General features: G+C 42.5%; 1 protein-coding gene across 1 annotated transcript in view; it reads left to right on the forward strand.

The window, feature by feature from the left end:
* The first annotated feature begins 2,817 nt into the window (after nucleotides 1-2,817).
* ALKBH8 (alkB homolog 8, tRNA methyltransferase) overlaps nucleotides 2,818-18,969 on the forward strand; it is a 53,921-nt gene continuing 37,769 nt past the window's right edge. Inside the window, exons 1-6 of the mRNA XM_054164768.1 lie at nucleotides 2,818-2,859; nucleotides 8,559-8,699; nucleotides 10,277-10,517; nucleotides 11,922-12,053; nucleotides 12,978-13,073; nucleotides 15,316-15,420. Coding sequence (XP_054020743.1) covers nucleotides 2,842-2,859; nucleotides 8,559-8,699; nucleotides 10,277-10,517; nucleotides 11,922-12,053; nucleotides 12,978-13,073; nucleotides 15,316-15,420 — 733 coding nt within the window. The 5' untranslated portion in view covers nucleotides 2,818-2,841. The remainder of the gene's footprint in view (nucleotides 2,860-8,558; nucleotides 8,700-10,276; nucleotides 10,518-11,921; nucleotides 12,054-12,977; nucleotides 13,074-15,315; nucleotides 15,421-18,969) is intronic.

Consider the following 18,969-nt stretch of genomic DNA (forward strand, 5'->3'; position numbering starts at 1 on the left):
CTCTTCTACCTAGTATCAACTGATAGAATGAGAGGAAATGGTTGAATTTGCACCAGGGGAGGTTTAGATTGGATGTTAGGAAAAATTTCTTTACTGAAGGAGTGGTCAAGCATTGAAATAAGCTGCCCGGGGAAGTGGTGGAGTCACTGTCCCTGGAGGTGTTCAGAAAACATGTAGACATGGCACTTGGACACGATTTAATGGCCATGGTGGTGTTAGGTCAGTAATTGGACTTGATCTTAGAGGTCTTTTCCAACCAAGACAATTCTATGACAAGATCTATAGCTGTCCCACTGCAAAACTGAAATGTCCCTACTCACGACACCTTGTGTTGTTATGCTAAAGAAACTTGCTCCACAAGAGGATTGTACCTTGTAGTGATGGAAGTGAACCTGCCAATAACTATGCATTTGTGCCACAAAACCAGTGTTGCCAGATCTTACCATTTTATCATGAGATTCATGTTATTTAATGTATTTCTTAAAGTTTCAGTACCCTGAATCTAGCGATTACAGGAAAATTTCAGCTTGCATTAAAGGAAAGGGAAAAAAATATACTCCAAAGTCTTATGAATAACAGCTTAGAGGTATGAAGAGAGTGTAGCCCAAAGCTTAGAAATCAGAAAGCATATTGATAGCACTTATTTCAATCTCTGTGAATAACAGATTCTAGTTTCCTAGCATTTGAAAATCCCATTGATCTTGCCAGGGCCTTGATTTCTCATGTCCCTTTCTTAGTCTTATACAACTGCTAAAAAAAAAAAAAAAAGTCTCAAATTTGTGGTTGGGTTTTTTATTTTTTTTGTCTGTTTTTCTTTTTTTAGAAAGAAAATTTAAATCTTGCATTGAACAGCACAAAACCTGAATCAAAATGACATGCAGCACAGAGCCAGCCTTGCTATCTTCCTGAAAAATATAAGCCTTTGGCACTGCGGAGGTTTGTTATGGACAATTTTACTATCGCAGCGCAGCAGCAGTAGCACATTTTGCATTTAGGTCAACAGATATTTGCCAAAGTCCTTATCTATTACATGAATGTTATTCCAAAACAATTCATCTTGTGTCTAATCATTTACCACAGTACTCCTCTACAGTACTAGACACGGGTGATTTTGAGCTGGATTTTGTGCTAAGAGGTTTCTTCTTATTTCTGTAACAAACTGCTCTCCCCAAACGCATCCTATTTGTCATGATTCTTAAACTGCATTTTCTTAAACCTTGCCACTCACTGCATGGGTCAAAGGTATAGCATGATGTAATGCCAGACTGGTGGAAGGATTGACGTGAGACCACCTTTCCGACCAAAGATTACCTTCAGAGGCTGGTGGATGTGCCTGATCAGCCTCATGTCCTTAGTATGCTTGTAACTCCTGCCTATGGGATAGTAGTGTGGTGCATAGTATATGCTCCAAAGGAAAGAGACTTTTTTTCCCTTCTTTTTTTTTTTTTTTATTGGGTAAGCACAGATCTACCTAACAGCATAGGTAGACTCCTTCAGAATGTGGATCTGGGAGCGAGTTAAGGAGCTGGCATCTAACTACAGGTTTATAGGATCATCAGTCACCTTACATACCACCCACGTGGGAATCCCACACCTAACTGATCTTGAGAAAGGTTAAATACCCACAGGAGGTTGAAGGAAGGGGGGGGAGGGAGGGCAGAAATCAGCTTGGTATTTAAATAAAGAGAGAAAAAAAAAAAGGTTTTAGGTAATAAGCTACAGTGAAAAGTAGAGTATTGTCGAGTAAAAACAGGAAAATTATGTAATCCTGGACTTCAGTGTTCTGGATAAAGAAGAGGAAAAGGGCTATGCATAGAGGCATGGTTTGAAGCTTGGTTAATCTATGATGGCAGGGAAAAATTAAAGGAAGATTTGCACATTTTATCTCTGATTTAAGGGATCACTTGTGTGGGAGTCAGCAAGCCATGGAGGTGCTTCCTTTCAGCATGGCTGCTTGCTCAGTAACATGGGTTTACCAAGCAGCCTTAGCAAGGTTGCTAGTGAGCTAAAGGGGTGTGGGGAAATATGTGTGTACAACTAGAGGCTTGGTCGTCACGTGGCCTTGCCTGCATTGGCATCCTTTTGTCTTCCTCCATCCCTAGCATTGGGCAAGCCAGTGTTGACTGTGATGCTGGCCTGCAGGAGTGACTGAGTGCCTTTGTCTAGAGGAAGCTGTCTTTAACTGAGTGGATGTGGCTCCATCGGCTGGTTTTGGATCTCCCTCTGCTGGAGGCTCTGCCCCAGACTGCACTCAGTGAAGGAGCAGAGCCTGGTGTGGGGCGATGGGACGGTGCTCCGCTGATGGCACGTGTTCAAACATTACTTGTCTTCTGTTGTGTACGCTGGGAAAGGCTTTGTTGATGGGAAGGAGGATGACAAGGAGCTGCCTGTACTGAAGAGAGAAAAGGTGGCATAGGGAGGGTCTGCAGGCAAGGGAAGCTTGGCAGCACAGCGCGAAGTGAAATCAGGAGTCACAGTAAGCGTGTGTCCAAAGCAGGGGGCTCATGACGGCTGCTCTCACCTCGTTCCCGGCACTGTACTGGCAGATTCCCTCAATGTGAGAGCACAGGTCCCGGACCCACCCCTGCATAGCCGCCCCTCCTCCGAGCACCTGTCTGACAGCGGCCGCATGCTTCGGGAAAACCGCGCCCGAGCCATCAGTAAATCTTGGCGCGGAGCGTCAGAGAGAGTTGGCTTTCTGCACCGCGCGATCAACGAGACAGACGCTTTGTCTCCCTAAGCATCTTCAGGGCACTCGCCGCGCGGGGCGGGGCGCCGCCATGACGGAGGGGCGGAGGCGGCGGTAGGGGGCGGGCTGCCTGTCTGCCCTCCCGCCCCAACATGGCAGCTTCCGTCCAGGTAACGTGCGGCGCCGAGCGGGCCCGGGGCTGTAGCACCCGCCCCGCCCGGCTCCCGGTTGAGGGAGGGGGAGTAGGCGGGGTACCGCGGGGGCGGCGGGAGCGCGGGCCGCCCCTGCTGCGGGATTTCCTCCGCGCCAGCGGCTGGTGGGCAGCCGAGTCCGCCGCGGCCTAACCCCGGCCCTGTCAGGGTAAGGTGGGGTAAGCCTCACAGTTTTTACAAGCCTCGCTCCCCCTGTGTTTATTCAGTGCAGAACAGCCCTGTCGTTGTTCCTGTTGTCGTTATTATTTTTAACAAGTGCCCAGAGCCCGTGGATCAGGGGTGCCTGTGGCAGGTTTAAGTGCTGGCTGTCTCTGGCAGAGATGGTGGGGATAGCGGCAGGGATGTACTCAATCCTTCAGGCTTATTTGGCCAGTGCTCTCCAGGCTGACCACCAGAGCACTTGAATTCCTTTTTTTTTCCCACGAGTTTTCATGACACACAGTGCCTGTTTATGTTTACATGTCTGCTGCACGAAACCAAGCCAAAATTGACTAATAAACTGCCAAACTTCATAACTGAGCGTGGTGCTCCCTCTGCTGACAGTTGCTGTTTAGCTCCAGTAACCATGGACTTTCCAGAAGTGGTTTCTACTGCAAGTGTTACACGAACCTGTGCAGTAATTCAGGCCAGTTGTGTGACTTGCTATAACCTGAGCTAGTATTGCAAAGGGACCATTTCATTGTGTTTTCAGGAGCTTCTTTTTACTACTTGTGCAAGGAGGTGATAAACAGTAATGAATAATCCACACTGTACACTTTCTCTTATGTAGTCATTTTGGCCTTTGTAAAGGCTGCCCAGGGAGGTGGTGGAGTCACCATCCCTGGAGGTGTTCAAGAGGGGATTGGACGTGGCACTTGGTGCCGTGGTTTAGTCATGAGGTCTGTGGTGACAGGTTGGACTTGATGATCTTTGAGGCCTCTTCCAACCTTGGTGATTCTGTGATTCTGTGTGTGAGAGAGAATCACAGAATTGTTTTGGTTGGAAAAGACCTTTTAAGATCAAGTCCAACAATTACCTAACTACCAGGTTCAGGGCTGAACCATGTCCCTTAGCATTACATCTTTCTTTTTTTGAACACCTCCTGGGATGGAGATTCACACACCTGCCTGGGAAGCCTATTCCAGTGTTTGATAACCTTTTCAGTAGTTTCTTCTAATATCCAGTCTAAACCTCTGCTGCTGCAACTTAAGGCCATTTCCTCTCTGCCTGCTATTTGCTGTTAGGGACAAGAAACTGACAGCAGTCAGAGCAATGCAGGTACTGATGTTTGAACTGCCTTCAAGAGCTGGAGGCACCTAGGTTATGCTGACAAGTATGACATAGCATGTAGAGACGATCTTCAGCATCTTGAGCAGAAGGTGAAATTCAAGGCATTGTGTGGTAGGGCATCTCTGCCAGTTTTAAATGCTGTTATTTAGGCAGCTGAGTCACACCTCAACTGTCACTGTTGTTTAGTTTGGAGGTTATGAGAGGATGCAAAGTAATCTTTCAACTTAGTTTCTGTGCTAGTCTGCCAGATGTTGGGCCACAAGTTCTTTGCTATTACCTCGAAAATATGGTAGTTGGTGAGAGCCTGACTAAAGGCTGACTAAACTCAGCTGCTTTCTGCTGATAGCAGGTGGAGTTTGCCAGCTTGCAGAGGTCTAGATATTTTGGAAGAAGGCTTTTCATTTGATCCCCTTCTCTTCTGGCTGGCTCTGTTATGCAGAGGCTGCACTACAGTGATCTGGCTGGTATTGATAATGTACATAGGCTCCATGCTTTCCCATCTGAACTAGATTATCATGGTTCTATAGAGTAAACCCATACCATATTTTTCATCTGTTTTTGTAACCTCACTCTATCAAATTAAAGATGTCTTTCCTATACTTTCCTGTGAAGTAGCCTGAGACTACTTGTCTTTCTGCTCAAAAACAAGGAACCTGCATGTAGACAGCCTGTAAAGCTATTGGCTTCCGTTTGCCTGTGTATTGCAAATGAAGTTAGGCAGGCCAAGGCTTTTACACCAAATCTGATAGCACCTTGGTCATGGCAAGCTTGCTGAACAAGCCTGCAAATCAGATGAATCCTGCTAAGGGTAACCCATTAGATGCACTTAGGGTAATGTACTTAATGTAAACTATTTGTGTCTTTTCATGAGACTTTTTCCATCTCAGGTACCTTTGCTTTGGTTTATCTTTTGTTATTTTGGTGGTGGGTTTGTTTGTTTGTGTGTCTTTTGGTTGGTTGTGGTGTGATGTTTTAATTTTTCTTTCTGGTGTTTGCTATTTTCTTGCAAGCAAGTTTGAGATTTCTTATTGTTTAAAGGTTAAGAGGACCATTGCTCTCTGTATTTAACACTTTTTGGAGATTAAGTGAAGGGTTCTCAATAAGAAAACTATTTTGAACTATTTGTGTATAGAAACAAATGTTTTTTTTTGTCAAAGAATGAACTATGTCCTGTGTGCAGGTCTGCCACCAAGAAATGAAAATGGCTATTTAATGAAGTACCAAGAGATTCAGGAGACAAGCAGACAATACTGTGCAATACTGTGCAGTGAGCACTGTTGCTTTGAAGGGGATGGAAGACAGTTGTTAATAAATCTGTCATAAAAATAATCTTATGGAAGTGAAGCTCTGGAACCTGTTGATGTTTTCAGCCTCAATGCTTCATATTTCTGAACCGCATGAAGTAATTGATTCAGTAGTTTTCTTCTCTGAAACTGTGCCCTGTAAAGAGTTTTGTCACTTGTGAGATTTCCTTCTTATACATCTTGCCTCCATTACATTTTAGCGTGGTTATGCTTGAATCAGCTCTGAGTAAGAGGCTCTAGGAACTGGCAAGAGTCCAATAGTGGTAGGATGGATCTTGGTGCTGAGTAACTGTTAATTTTTTTTGTCAAGTTCAGATGTAAATGTGATCTGTATATGATCAGGATATGAGTTAACACTTGAATAGTAGTGTTTGGCCAGGAGGTAAGGGTTTAAACTGTTAGGGTCGTGCTGTCTTAAAATTGATAGCAGACATCTGAAATTGTTTCAGGGTGGAATTATTTGAGCTTACCATGCCAGTAACTTGCTACATTTGTACAAAGTTATTGTTGCCAGTTCACTTTCTTTGACAAATGTTTTAATTTTTTTCAGGCTGCTGTAAAATTATGTTTGAGAGTGGAAGAGAAAGTGTGGGAGAAAGAACCAACAAATGGTAGAGTGGCAAAAGAATAAGTCTTCCTCAGCAGCACTTATTCTGCTCCTTTTTTTGAGGATTAGAGGATGTTATTTCCATAGGATGGGATGGGATGGAATGGAATAGAATAGAATAGAACAGAACAGAATTAACCAGGTTGGAAAAGACCTTCGAGATCATTGAGTCCAACCTATCACCCAACACCATCTAATCAACTAAACCATGGCACCAAGCACCCCATACAGTCTCTTCCTAAACACCTTCAGTGATGGTGACTCCACCACCTCCCTGGGCAGCACATTCCAATGGTCAATCACTCTTTCTATGAAGAACTTCTTCCTAACATCCAGCCTAAACCTCCCCTGGTGCAGCTTGAGTCTGTGTCCTCTTGTTCTGTTGGTGGTTGCCTGGGAGAAGAGACCAACCCCCACCTGTCTACAGCTGATACATTTGTTATTCAGATCATCTTGAAATATTTTTCTCTTTTTGGTGCAATTAATAGTTGTGCCTGTTGATGAGGACAGTGCTGCAGCAGTCACAGGGAATACATGCTATTCCTATGCAACTCTTCATTGTAACAATTTAACTAGCGTAATTGCATTTGTTTAAAAGAAAATACTTGCTGAGCCAGTTGAGTACAAAGTTGCATTCAATACTCATGTGCAATCATTTATTTTCTTGCTGTTACAAGTTTCCTGTGCTACATGATCACATTCTCATGATTGTGCCTGCAGTTTAGGCGTTGGGAAGCAGCTGCGCACTCTTGTAAGCCAGAAGGTGTGCAATTGGAAGACCAACTGTCAGAGTTGACACATTTCAATAAGTAACTGCAGTGGTGATTGACAGTTGTGTTTTGGTGTGGGGTTTTTTATTTCTTTTTCTTTTTTCTTAAAGAAAAACCCCAGCAAATGAACTCACAAGGCAGGAAACAAACCCACTTTCTGAGGTGAAGAGAAGATGAGGTGGAAGGATTGTTATCAGATCAATGATAATAAAGGAGTGGAAAAGGACAGACTGCAGTTGGTTTGTCCAGCTATACTCATAGCAACAAATTTGGGCAAGAAGAAAAGAAACCCCTAAGATACAGGTAAGGAATCATAACAGAGAGAAAACACAAGAGAAAGGCAAAGTCTTATGTTAGGAATGGACTTGATTAGGGAACTAATCTGACTGTAATTAGGGGACTTGAGCACTTCCCCTATGAAGAGAGAATGAGAGACCTGGGGCTGTTCAGTCTTGATAAGACTGAGTGTGGATCTCATCAGTGCCTACAAATATCTAATGGGTGGGTGTCAAGTGGATGGGGCCAATCTTTTTTATGGCTGTGCACAATAATAAGACAAGAAACATGGGTACAAGCTTGAACATAGAAGATTTCACTTCAACATGAGGAGAAACTTTACAGTGAGGTTGACAGAGCCCTGGAACAGGCTGCCCAGAGAGGTTGTGGAGTCTCGTTCTCTGGACACATTCAAAACCCACCTCGATACATTCCTACCCTAAGTGATCCTACTTTGGCAGGGGGGTTGGACCCAGTGATCTCTGGAGGTCCCTTCCAACCTCTATTGTACTGTGATACTGTGACTTTTCCCTTGGATTTGAAGGAAGTGGGAAGGGATTTAGGAATAGAAAGGAGGCTCAAAGAGATATGAGAAGATACTCTGTGGTCTCAGTATAATGGTAGACCAGAAGTGGCAAAAGATGCATCAAAACCTGGACCCTTAAGTAACTTACTGGTGGGTGAATGCTATGTTGCATTCTGGTAGTTAATTTGTATTCAGTTTTCCCTTACTTCTCATGACAGGAGTGTGATTGGTGTGACATTTGGCCTTGGAAAATGTACTGAATGAGGTGTGAAGCATCCTGCCTGCTAATTCTTAGATATTTAAGAATTGAACACATTTTTCTACTCCCCAAACAAGCAATTTTTGCCAAATGTCATATAAACTTGAAAGTGGCAGTTAGGAAAAATGGGAACAGTTTCATCTCCAGATCAAGGATTTGGTCAGGCATGAATAACTTGGAAGCTAAGATGATACAAATCTCATGGCAGTTCCACAATTAGTATTTTTTTCTCTCTTGTTCTGCTCTGGAGAGCCTTTAGAGACAAGGAAATGAACTATAGTTACTTATGAAACCAGGAGGGGTGGAAGGGCAGGCAGGCTTAAAACTGCAAATGTTTATAGTGTGAATAAAGGAGTGAAGAGAAAGAGGAAAAACCTGAAAAACTAAATCATGGCCATCTTTGTGAAGCTTAATAAAAGAGAATTTAATAACAGAACTTCAGGGATGGTGAAAATTATGCTGTTGACTGAGGAGGAACATACTTTCCAGAGTTTGTTTTGTCACACTCAAATGATTAATAGCATCAGTAATTATCTATCTCCTAGAGATGACATATGAGATGAGGAGGCTGTCTCTCTAGAGCAGGCTGAAGTATTTAATTTTTCAAGCAGGAGGCTTACTATGTGTTGTTACTACTGTTTTCTAGATCACCAGCATGGAAGTTAAAAACACCGAAGAGCGTTTGAAAGTCCATAAAATGAAGAAGAAAGTATTGAGGAAGCAGGTCAGAGCTCAGCATACACTGATGAGACATGAGGGCATTGAGTGCATCTCCCATGCCACACAGGTGACTGGTAGTTCCAATTTTTATGGTAGTGTGAAAATGCTCTTATCTGTGCTCTGTTCTTACATATGATTTGTCTAAAAGGAGATTAAGGAGTTTGTGTGCCTTTTTGATTTCAAAGTAGAGCTGCACTTCACCAGGTTAATGTCTGTGTAGAGACTTTGATGGCCTTAGGGTAAGTGTTTTTTAGAATCTGAAACAGTACTTCCTTGGTTTGGAGAGGAGAAGGAAGCAAGGGAAATGCTACCATGTTGAAGTAGATAAACTTGGGTTTTTTTCTGTCTGATTTCTTCTCTGGCTTCTAGCTTTTGTATCTTATTTTCCTCTGCACTTCTCTACAACGAACAATTTGTCTCATCTAAACCCCCTGTTAAAAACATGTCGATCTTGGAAATCTTTCTTCCCACATTGTTTTCTTCACCTAAATTGATTTAGTCTGTGGTTCTGTGGGAGTCACAATGATTGACTGACAAGCAGCTATTTGAAAAGGGGACAACTTGCTCTTCCCTTGCAGAAAAGGGGACAAGAGGGAATTCTGCTTTTTTATCATGCTCAATGAACTTTACCTTTAAGATTTCCCTCTTGAAGTATGCCCAACCTTTCTGGACTCCTATATCCTTCAGGGTGGCCTCCTAAGGGACTCCTGAATGGGCCAAAATTTGCCCTCCAGATGTTCCAGGTGGCAGTTTTAGTAACCCCTCTCTTTGTTTCCCCAAGGATAGAGAACTCAATCATCTCATGATCGCTGAGCCCTAGATGCTCTCCAACCTTTACTTCCCCCACAAGTTCTTTGCTGTTCACAAGAAGCAAGTCCAGGAGGGCACCTTCCTGGTGGGCTCCCTCACCAGTTGTGTCAGGAAGTTGTCCTCCACACACTCCAAGAACCTCCAGGACTGTTTCCTCCCTACTGTATTGTATTCCCAGCAGACATCTGGGAAGTTGAAGTCTCCCACAAAACAAGGGGAAGCAATTGTGAAAACCCTCTCAACTGCTTATAAAAAAGGCCTCTCACCAGCTTTTTTGCCCTTCTCTGGACACGTTCAAGAGTCTCAATGTCCTTCTTAAATTGAGGGGCCCAGAACTGGACACAGTACTCAAGGTGTGGTCTAACCAGTGCTGAGTATAGGGGAAGAATGACTTCCCTAGTCCTGCTGGCCATGCTATTTCTGATACAGGCCAGGATGACATTTGCCTTCTTGGCATTCCATTCTATTCTATTCTATTCTATTCTATTCTATTCTATTCTATTCTATTCTATTCTATTCTATTCTATTCTATTCTATTCTGTTCTGTTCTGTTCTGTTGTATTCTATTGAAGTAGCAACTACATGCATTTGTTCAGGATACATCTCAGATAGAGGCTTCAAGACTTTCTGCCAGAATATGTGCTCAGCCCCATTAGATTGCCTTATCCTCATATACCTCATTGAGACTTAAATATCTCGTGTGGGTTATGTAGAACAGTACTCATGGGCTTAAATTTTCTTTGTAGAGGTGCTTTCTTGGTAGAGGGTTACTTTTAAATGAACCAACAGTAATCACTAATTCTGCCATGTTTTTTTTAATTCTTTTTCAATTAGAGCCTGGTTATTGCCAATGCAGGTCTTGGCAATGGAATGAGTAGACATCAACTGCTCAAAATAGTAGAAGAATATGGATTGGTGGAAACACTCTTAATGCCACCGAATAAACCATATTCATTTGTGAAATACGGGACAACAGAAGAAGCTAAGAAGGCCTTTGATGCCCTTAATGGAAAAGAAGTAACACTGGAAGACTTTGGCCAAAACATTGTTCTATATATTAATTTTGTGGAAAAAGGTATAATTTTTCAGCTCTCCTACATATCCAACTTCCTGCATTCTGCTTCCCTTTCCTTTTACTTCCTAAATTGTAAATATAGCTAAAAGAATAGAATAGAATAGAATAGTATAGAATAGAATAGAATAGAATAGAATAGAATAGACCTTCAAGATCATCGTGTCCAACCTATCATCCAACACCACCTAACCAACTAAACCATGCAACCAAGCACCCTATCAAGTCTCCTCCTGAACACCTCCAGTGATGGTGACTCCACCACCTCCTTGGGCAGCCCATTCCAATGGGCAATCACTCTCTCTGTGTAAAACTTCCTCCTAACCTCCTAACCTAAACCTCCCCTGGCGCAGCCTGAGACTGTGTCCTCTTGTTCTGGTACTGGTTGCCTGGGAGAACAGAACAACCTCTGCCTGTCTACAACCCCCCTTCAGGTAGTTGTAGAGAGAAAAAAGCACACTAGACTAGAAGTAGATAGAGAATGAGAGTCAGAATCAAAGATTCAAGATGTAAAATAATCTTTGATTCTTGTATTTTGTGACAGGATACTCGAATTTGAACTCCTTTATTTGGAGTAAAAGGGATTTAGGTAGTTTCTAAACTGTTCATTATTACACACAAAGGATTTGTGATTAAGGAGTTAAATTGGTACCTAGTTGATCTCTGAACAGTTTATTTGACTTCTTGTGTGACCTTAGTCTTGCAATCTCTACCTCAGTTCCAGGAAGGAAAATGGACACAGTATGATCTTTGGTTCTTTTTGCCCCTTGTCTGCAGGCTGTTTTTGATGGTTCACTCTAAGTTATTTAAGTCAAGAGCTGTTGCTCTTTCTGTAATCTTTTATAGTGCCTAATGAAAAGGGCTCCGGGTGCTGGTTGGTACATTCTGCTGGTGAACAGCTTTTTTAAGCTGTTAGGATAGCAAACTGAATGTCCTTACATCACCAGCATTTTGTGTGTCACCTAGCTAGTGCATTATACTCCTCCATATTTGATTACAGATTGATTCTCAGGACAGAGGGTAAACTTGGCAAATCACCAAAGTTGTAGAAAATCAAAGTGAACTGCAGGCAGAATCCTGACGTGAGAGAGAAGTTCTTTTTACCACTATTTTGACAGAAAAATCACAAGTGGTCTTGCATTTGAATTGTTGGTTGTGTGCAGTAAAATGTTTAGAAATTGCTTTGCATGCTGCAAAACTTGGGCCTTATCCTGTTTTGTCATGCCAAAAAGGGTCATTCATTCACTGAGTAAATAAATAAACAAGATCCTGATGAGGGCTCCATTGTATTGATAAATATTTGCGTAGCTATACTATATTCTTGCACACAATAAATATCCCTGTAGGGAGCACATGGTTTTGTTTTCTCTGAGCAGTGACAATATTCTCTTTTTGCATGCACCCTAGTTTTCTGGCAGGATGCTGTTCCTACAAACTTGCCTCCAGGCCTAAGGGTCATTGAAAAGATTATTTCTCCAGAGGAAGAAAGGAGGATGTTGGAGAGTATTGACTGGACAGGAAATGAAGATACTCAGAATGGTGGGTAAAACCATAGAAATCCAGACCTTCCATACTTTGATGCTGTTTTTGTCTCTACAGTGTCAGTTTACAAGAAATCTGCATCTTGGTAAATGTATGGTTTGAAATCACTGTGTAGTTGTTCTTAGTATTTTAGAAATCAAGTCTTATATTGCAAGTGATAAACTCCTGGGGGCAAGTGGTCTGAAGTGATATACCTGGTATGGATTTACTTGAATGATATTTCTGCATCCAGAAACAACTAAAGTATTTTTCAGGTGTCTTATGCCAAGCAGAAGACTGTTCTTGTAATTTGATGTCTAACTGAGGAGCTGTGTCTTCTCACAGTCAGTCAGATGCACATTCCATGTGCTTACCTGGTGCTTAGGGATGTTTCTTACTGTTGACACTTCAGTACTGGGTTGAAGGTTGGACTGGATGATCTTCAAGGTGCCTTCCAACCAGATACATATTCTGTGATTCACTTGAGCTCTGTAGAGTTAAATCTCTTAATAAATGAATTGCTCTTGGAATTCACTTAAAAGCTTTTTTCATTGGAACAATACAAAGGGTTATATTTACCTTACCTAGCATGTAACTTAGTGATTGGTGAAAGTGAAGGATCCTGCTGTATCCATAGGATATTAATCAAGTGTGAGTTCAGCAATCAGGGTAAGAGTAAAGATAGATTAAACATGGCTCAATAAAATTGGTGCTCTGCTTCTTGCATATACAAAACCACCATCTATTTGATTTCAAACAGCAGTGAATGTAACGCTTCAGGAACTGCAAAAGGTAACAAGGCAAAAGAATTGTGTGCCATGAAGAACAAGGATTTTAACTGTTAATTAAAGAATATTTACCAGGTCAGATGGAATAGGGAAGCACAGCAAAGTGCCTGTACTTTTATGTCGTCTAATCTTTAAACTTACATGTTTTTTATAGCCCAGAAGACTTTAAAGCATAGAAGAGTAAAACATTTTGGATATGAGTTTTGCTATAACAACAACAATGTTGATAAAGACAAACCTTTACCTGAAGGTGAGAATTTCCATATTAAATCATACTTATTCTGCACTGATGTTTGAACCATTTTACAAAGCCTTTAAGCCTTACTGAGAGTCTAATCAAAGGAGAGTTGAGATTCTAATAAAAGGGAAGTCTTCACTGTATCTTAAGCACACATAGTGCTTTAACAAAAATTGCTTTTAAATAAGATCAATTCCAAATTACAGTGAGTGCTTGAAGCTTCTTTTCTAGTCACTTACAGCCAGGGGTTGCTACCCTTTGTTGAGGTTCATTCAAATAAAGCTGTTGGGATTTTAATCATCTTTCTTTTTTGGCCTTTGTTTCATAAACCAGTTCTATGTTACAAATTGCAGATCACAGTATCACAGTATCACAGTAACTAAGGTTGGAAGAGACCCCAAGGATCATCAAGTCCAACCTGTTCCAACAGACCTCACAACTAGACCATGGCACCAAGTGCCACGTCCAATCTCCCCTTGAACACCTCCAGGGACGGCGACTCCACCACCTCCCTGGGCAGCCCATTCCAATGATGAATGACTCGCTCAGTAAAGAACTTTTTCCTCACCTCGAGTCTAAACCTCCCCTGGCACAGCTTGAGACTGTGTCCCCTTGTTCTGGTGCTGGTTGCCTGGGAGAAGAGACCAACCCCCTCCTGTCTACAACCACCTTTCAGGTAGTTGTAGAGGGCAATGAGGTCACCTCTGATCCTTCTCTTCTCCAGGCTAAACAATCCCAGCTCCCTCAGCCTCTCCTCATAGGGCTTGTGCTCAAGGCACCAGCCTTGTTGCCCTTCTCTGGACACGTTCAAGTGTCTCGATGTCCGTCCTAAACTGAGGGGCCCAGAACTGGACACAGTACTCAAGGTGTGGCCTAACCAATGCAGAGTACAGGGGCACAATGACCTCCCTGCTCCTGCTGGCCACACTATTCCTAATACAGGCCAGGATGCCATTGGCCCTCTTGGCCACCTGGGCACACTGCTGGCTCATTTTTAGGCGGGTGTCAATCAGCACCCCCAGGTCCCTCTCTGTTTGGGAGCTCTCCAGCCACTCTGACCCCAGCCTGTAGCTCTCCATGGGGTTGCCGTGGCCAAAGTGCAGCACCCGGCACTTGGACTTACTAAATGCCATCCCATTGGACTCTGCCCATCTGTCCAGTTGGTCAAGGTCCCTCTGCAGAGCCTTTCTACCCTCTAACTGACTAACATCTGTTCCCAACTTGGTGTCATCTGCAAACTTGCTGATGAATTTATTTGGGGGTTGTGACGTATATTGCTTTGTATGTTTATCTCTGCTAGCTTGAAATTTGCTGGAGGCAACCCAAAAACTTTTCTTTGGAGTGAAAGCAATTTTGAATAACTCTTACTTGGAGTTTAGTGCTGTGAGTCAGAGCAAAGCCAGTGAGTCATCTTAAAGTCTTAGATTTAAAAATAGTGAGAAAAGGGAGTTAAATTCCTGTAAAACTTGAAGGTGCTTAGGGTGGTGCTTGTGTCCTGGGGTGAATGGAGCTTCCAACAGAAGAACTCTAGTTACATTGTAATTTTAACAGTGAAGCTATATAATCATAAAAGCATTGAGATTTGAGCTGGTTTATAGTCTCATAGCTAGCCTGTTTTATGTGAGAGAAAAGCATCACCAATAGATTCATAGAGGGGCTGTTACTAACCTCTTTGTGAGTGTTACCTCCAACAGAATTTTACACTGAAGCTCTCAGGTAGAATAGCAAACCAAAGAATCAGTGAAGGGCTGGAATTTTCACTCTTGTTTCAAAGCCAGTTTAACATCAGCAGATGTTTTGGGTGATATTTAATTCAGTAACAGATTTCTAGGGAGTACACTTTTTAAAGGGCTCTCTTTACAACTTCTGACTTCCTGCATAATCACTTTGCTTCTTGACTGCAATGTTTTTGCTGTAGTTGGTGGATATTGTGCCTCTGATTTGATATGCTTTTATTTATGTATAGGGATAGGTTAGTTGCATTTGTGGGTAGTGATCCTCTTCTGAATACTGAGGGTCTTGAGGGAATAGCAAGATGTTATGGATATATCAGATATATGAGATATTGCAGATCAGGCCCCAAGTTCTGATGTTTGTTACAGCAACTACAGAGTGATCATTATTAAAGATGGACTTGAATATCTGTGAAGCTGTTTCTATGTATTTTGTCAGTTACTATAGTTAGTGTACAAAGCAAAAGATAAAAGTATTGAAAGGTATCCTGGCTTACTTACAGTTTTGGTTCTATAACTAGGTATTCCTGAAATTTGTGACCTTTTCCTGGAGAAGTGCTTGAAGCAGGGATATATCAAACACAAACCTGATCAACTGACTGTAAATCAATATGAACCTGGACAAGGTATGTTTATGCGTCCTTCAGAAATGTTGAGCTCTTTCCCTGGTTTAACCTTTGTAGGCAGCTTGGCATCACATGGCCACTTGCTTACTCCCCATCACTGAGAGAGGGGAGAGAGTCAGAAAGATAAAAGTGAGAAAACTTGAGATGATGACACTTTAAGGCTCAAAAAAGGAGAAAAAGAAAAGGGAAAGGAGAGAAGACAAAACAAAACCCAAGTGATTTTAAATAAACACCAAACAACCAAACAGCTGTTCACTACTTGCCAAGTAGTGCCAGATGCCAATGGCATCCCAAGTAAAATTCTCCCCTAGCTTTGTTGCTGAGCACAGTATAATATGGTATGGAATATCATTTAGATGGGGTTGGCTGTGCCAGCTGTGCCCACTCCCAACTTCTTGTGTGCCCCCAGCCTACTCACAGGCAGATTGGTATGAGAAGCAGAAAAGTCCTTGTCCCTGTGTAAGCACTGTTCAGCAATAACTAAAATATCCCTGTGTTATCAACACTGCTTTCATCACAGGTGTAAAACATAGCATCTTACAAGCAAGATAGTGTGAAGTAACTTAACTTTATCCCAGCCAAACCAGTACAATTTAAGTGAAAATCAGTAGAACGTAGCATCTAAATGTGACGTGGAGTAGGGACAGGATTTAAGTACCTGTTTAGTGTATTTCTTCTGTGACCAGAGACACTTAGAATCAAACCTGAAGTCTTCATACTGGTTTCTGAGCTTAGGAGTTTGTGATTAAAAGTACAGTTTCTGATACTACTGTTAATGGAAATTGGTGGTGTTTCAGAGTCCAAGGCTGTAACGTGGAAACTAACCATAAAAAGGTAGAGGAATAAATAGCCATGTAATAGTCAAGTGCATTTTGTCACTCCAAACTCTTCTTGCTCCTTACACTGTGCATACAGTCTACAAGAAATGTCTCTTGCTGTTAGTACATAAGATACAATGTTAATATATGTGATATATGGACTCTTATGTGTGATGCAAGCAATGTTCATTATCTGAGCAATAGGAAATCACTCCGTTTCTATAATCTTTCCTGAACTGGAGACATCTGAAGAGAAATGTACTTCTAATCAGACCTCTAGGGAATAAATCACATGCTGTGCATTTTGCTAAGGTCAGTCATCAAGGCTAAGTATCTGGATTGCTTTCTAGAATGGATATTCGTTTGTCCTTCAGAAGAAAGGGCAACAGCTTCTCTTTCAAAATTAATGTCTGACAGCTAATACAGTGTCTGTCAAACAGGGCTCTAAAAAGCTAATCCTATTTGTTTACATATCTGACAATCTGTTAAATTCAGACAGCCATGTACTTCTGGCTGGGACATCAGAGGAGATTAGTTAGAATAGTAGATTTCAATCAAGAACAGAAGCATTAAAAAAACCCAAACAAACCAAACCCAACAAAAATCCTGATGCAAAATACCCTTTCAGTTATAGGATATGAATGAACATAGAGTGCAATCAGATTAATACCTTTAGTATCTGTGTTCTGAGCCAGATTGTTACTGGAAATTTTACTTGAGGTTTTAAAGCTGTGACTTTGGGTAACCAAGCCATATGGCTACACTTAAGACACATTAAATAAATTTGGTTTTGAGAGGACTTTTTTCATTCAGGGTCCTAATAATGTCTAAAGTTATAGATTTATACTTGAAATTTATTATTCACTTCGGAATGCTTAGGTGACTCTTACTATGTACTGTATATATAAACTGCAGGTAGGTAGATTAGCCTGGTCTTGGTTGAATGGAGTTAACAGCATCAGTGGATAAGGGAGGAGCAACTGATGTCATCTGCTTGGACTTGTGTAAAGTGTTTGACACTGTCCTGGATGACATCCTGGCCGCCAAATAGGAAAAACGTGGACTTGAGGGACAGACCACTCACTGGGTAAGGAATTGGCTGGATGGTTGCACTCAGCAAGTTGCAGTCAGTGGCTCAATGTCCAAATGGAGACCAGTACAAGCACTGTCCCTCAGCAGTCGGTCCTGGAACCAGTGTTGTTTAACATCTTTGTCAGTGATATGGACAGTGGACTTACACCCTCAGCAAGTTTGCAGATGATGTCAAGCTGTGTGGGTAGTTAGCACGATGGAGGGAAGGGATGCCATCCAGAGGGACTTGGATGGGCTTGAGAGGTGGGCATGTGCCAGCCTCATGGAGTTCAACAAAGCCAAGTGCAAGGTCTACACCTAGGTTGGGTCAATCCCAGTCACAAATATAAGCTGAGTGAGGAGTGGCTTGAGGAGAAGGACTTGGGGATGTCAGTTAATGAAAAGACATAAGCTAGCAATGTCTGCTTGCAGCCCAGAAAGCCAACCATATCCTGCGCTGCATCAAAACAAGTGTGACAAGCAGGATGAGGGAGGTGATTCTCCCCCTTTACTCTGCTCTTGTGAGACCCTACCTGGAGTACTGCATCTGGTTTTGATGCCCCCAACACAAGAAGGACTGTTGGAGTGGGTCCAGAGGAGAGCCACAAAGATGATCATAGGGCTGGAGCACCTCCCCTATGAGGACAGGCTGTGACAGTTGGAGCATTCAGCATAGAGAAGAGAAGGCTCTGGGAAACCTTATAATGGCCTTCCAGTACTTGAAGGGCACCTACAAGAAAGGTGGGGAGAGGCTTTTTACAAAGGCTTGCAGTGATAGGATGGGAGGGAATGGATTGCATCTGTAAGAGGGTAGATTTAGGCTGGATATTAGAAATAAATTCTTTGCAGTGATGATGGTGAGACACTGGAACAGGTTGCCCAGGGAGGTTTTGCATGCCTGCTCCCTGGAGGTTTTCATAGACAGATTGGACAGGGACTTGAGTCACCTGATGTAGTGGAAAGTGTCCCTGCCAGTGGTGGAGGGGGCTGGAACTAGATGATCTTTAAGGTCCCTTCCAATCCAAACCATTCTGTGAACTGTCTGGGTGATGTTGAAGAGAGCAATCAATGCTCTGTTGCACAGTGAATGGTGCATGTGAAGGCAGAATTTGGGTGCTTTGTACTAAGGCAGAGCTAGGAGCAAACACCAGCAGATATGCATCCTTCATTTTTAAGTCTCCATGATTTTCTATCAGGTTAAATGCTGACCTCATGAAACATTTGTATTGCTTTCACAGATGCTAAGGGAATCCAGAATGTTTACACATGGAGGTAATAAGGATGCTTTATAGGGCTGACTGACACTTTTAAAGAGTGTTTTCAGCTCAAGAATTTGATAGCGTCCAAAACATTTGATTTTAATAAGCAAATATAACTGCTTTGGTTTGGATCACATGGGAGCTGCTCTGTCTGGGCCTGTGATGGTATCAAAGGCAGGGGTGGCTGACATGCTCCCAAGCTGCTAGTTTTTCTCTGCAGCTGACTACAGTTCCCCACCATGTGGTGAGATCTTGCTGTTGCATGCACACTGCTTTTTCAGGACTTGGTGTCCAGTTCTGGGCCCCTCAGTTTAAGAAGGATATTGAGACATTGGAAGGTATCCAGAGAAGGGCAATGAGGCTGGGGAGTGGTCTCGGGCACAAGCCCTATGAGGAGTGGC

The sequence above is a fragment of the Dryobates pubescens genome, chromosome 10 (genome assembly GCF_014839835.1).
Source record: "Dryobates pubescens isolate bDryPub1 chromosome 10, bDryPub1.pri, whole genome shotgun sequence".
Lineage (NCBI taxonomy): Eukaryota > Metazoa > Chordata > Aves > Piciformes > Picidae > Dryobates > Dryobates pubescens.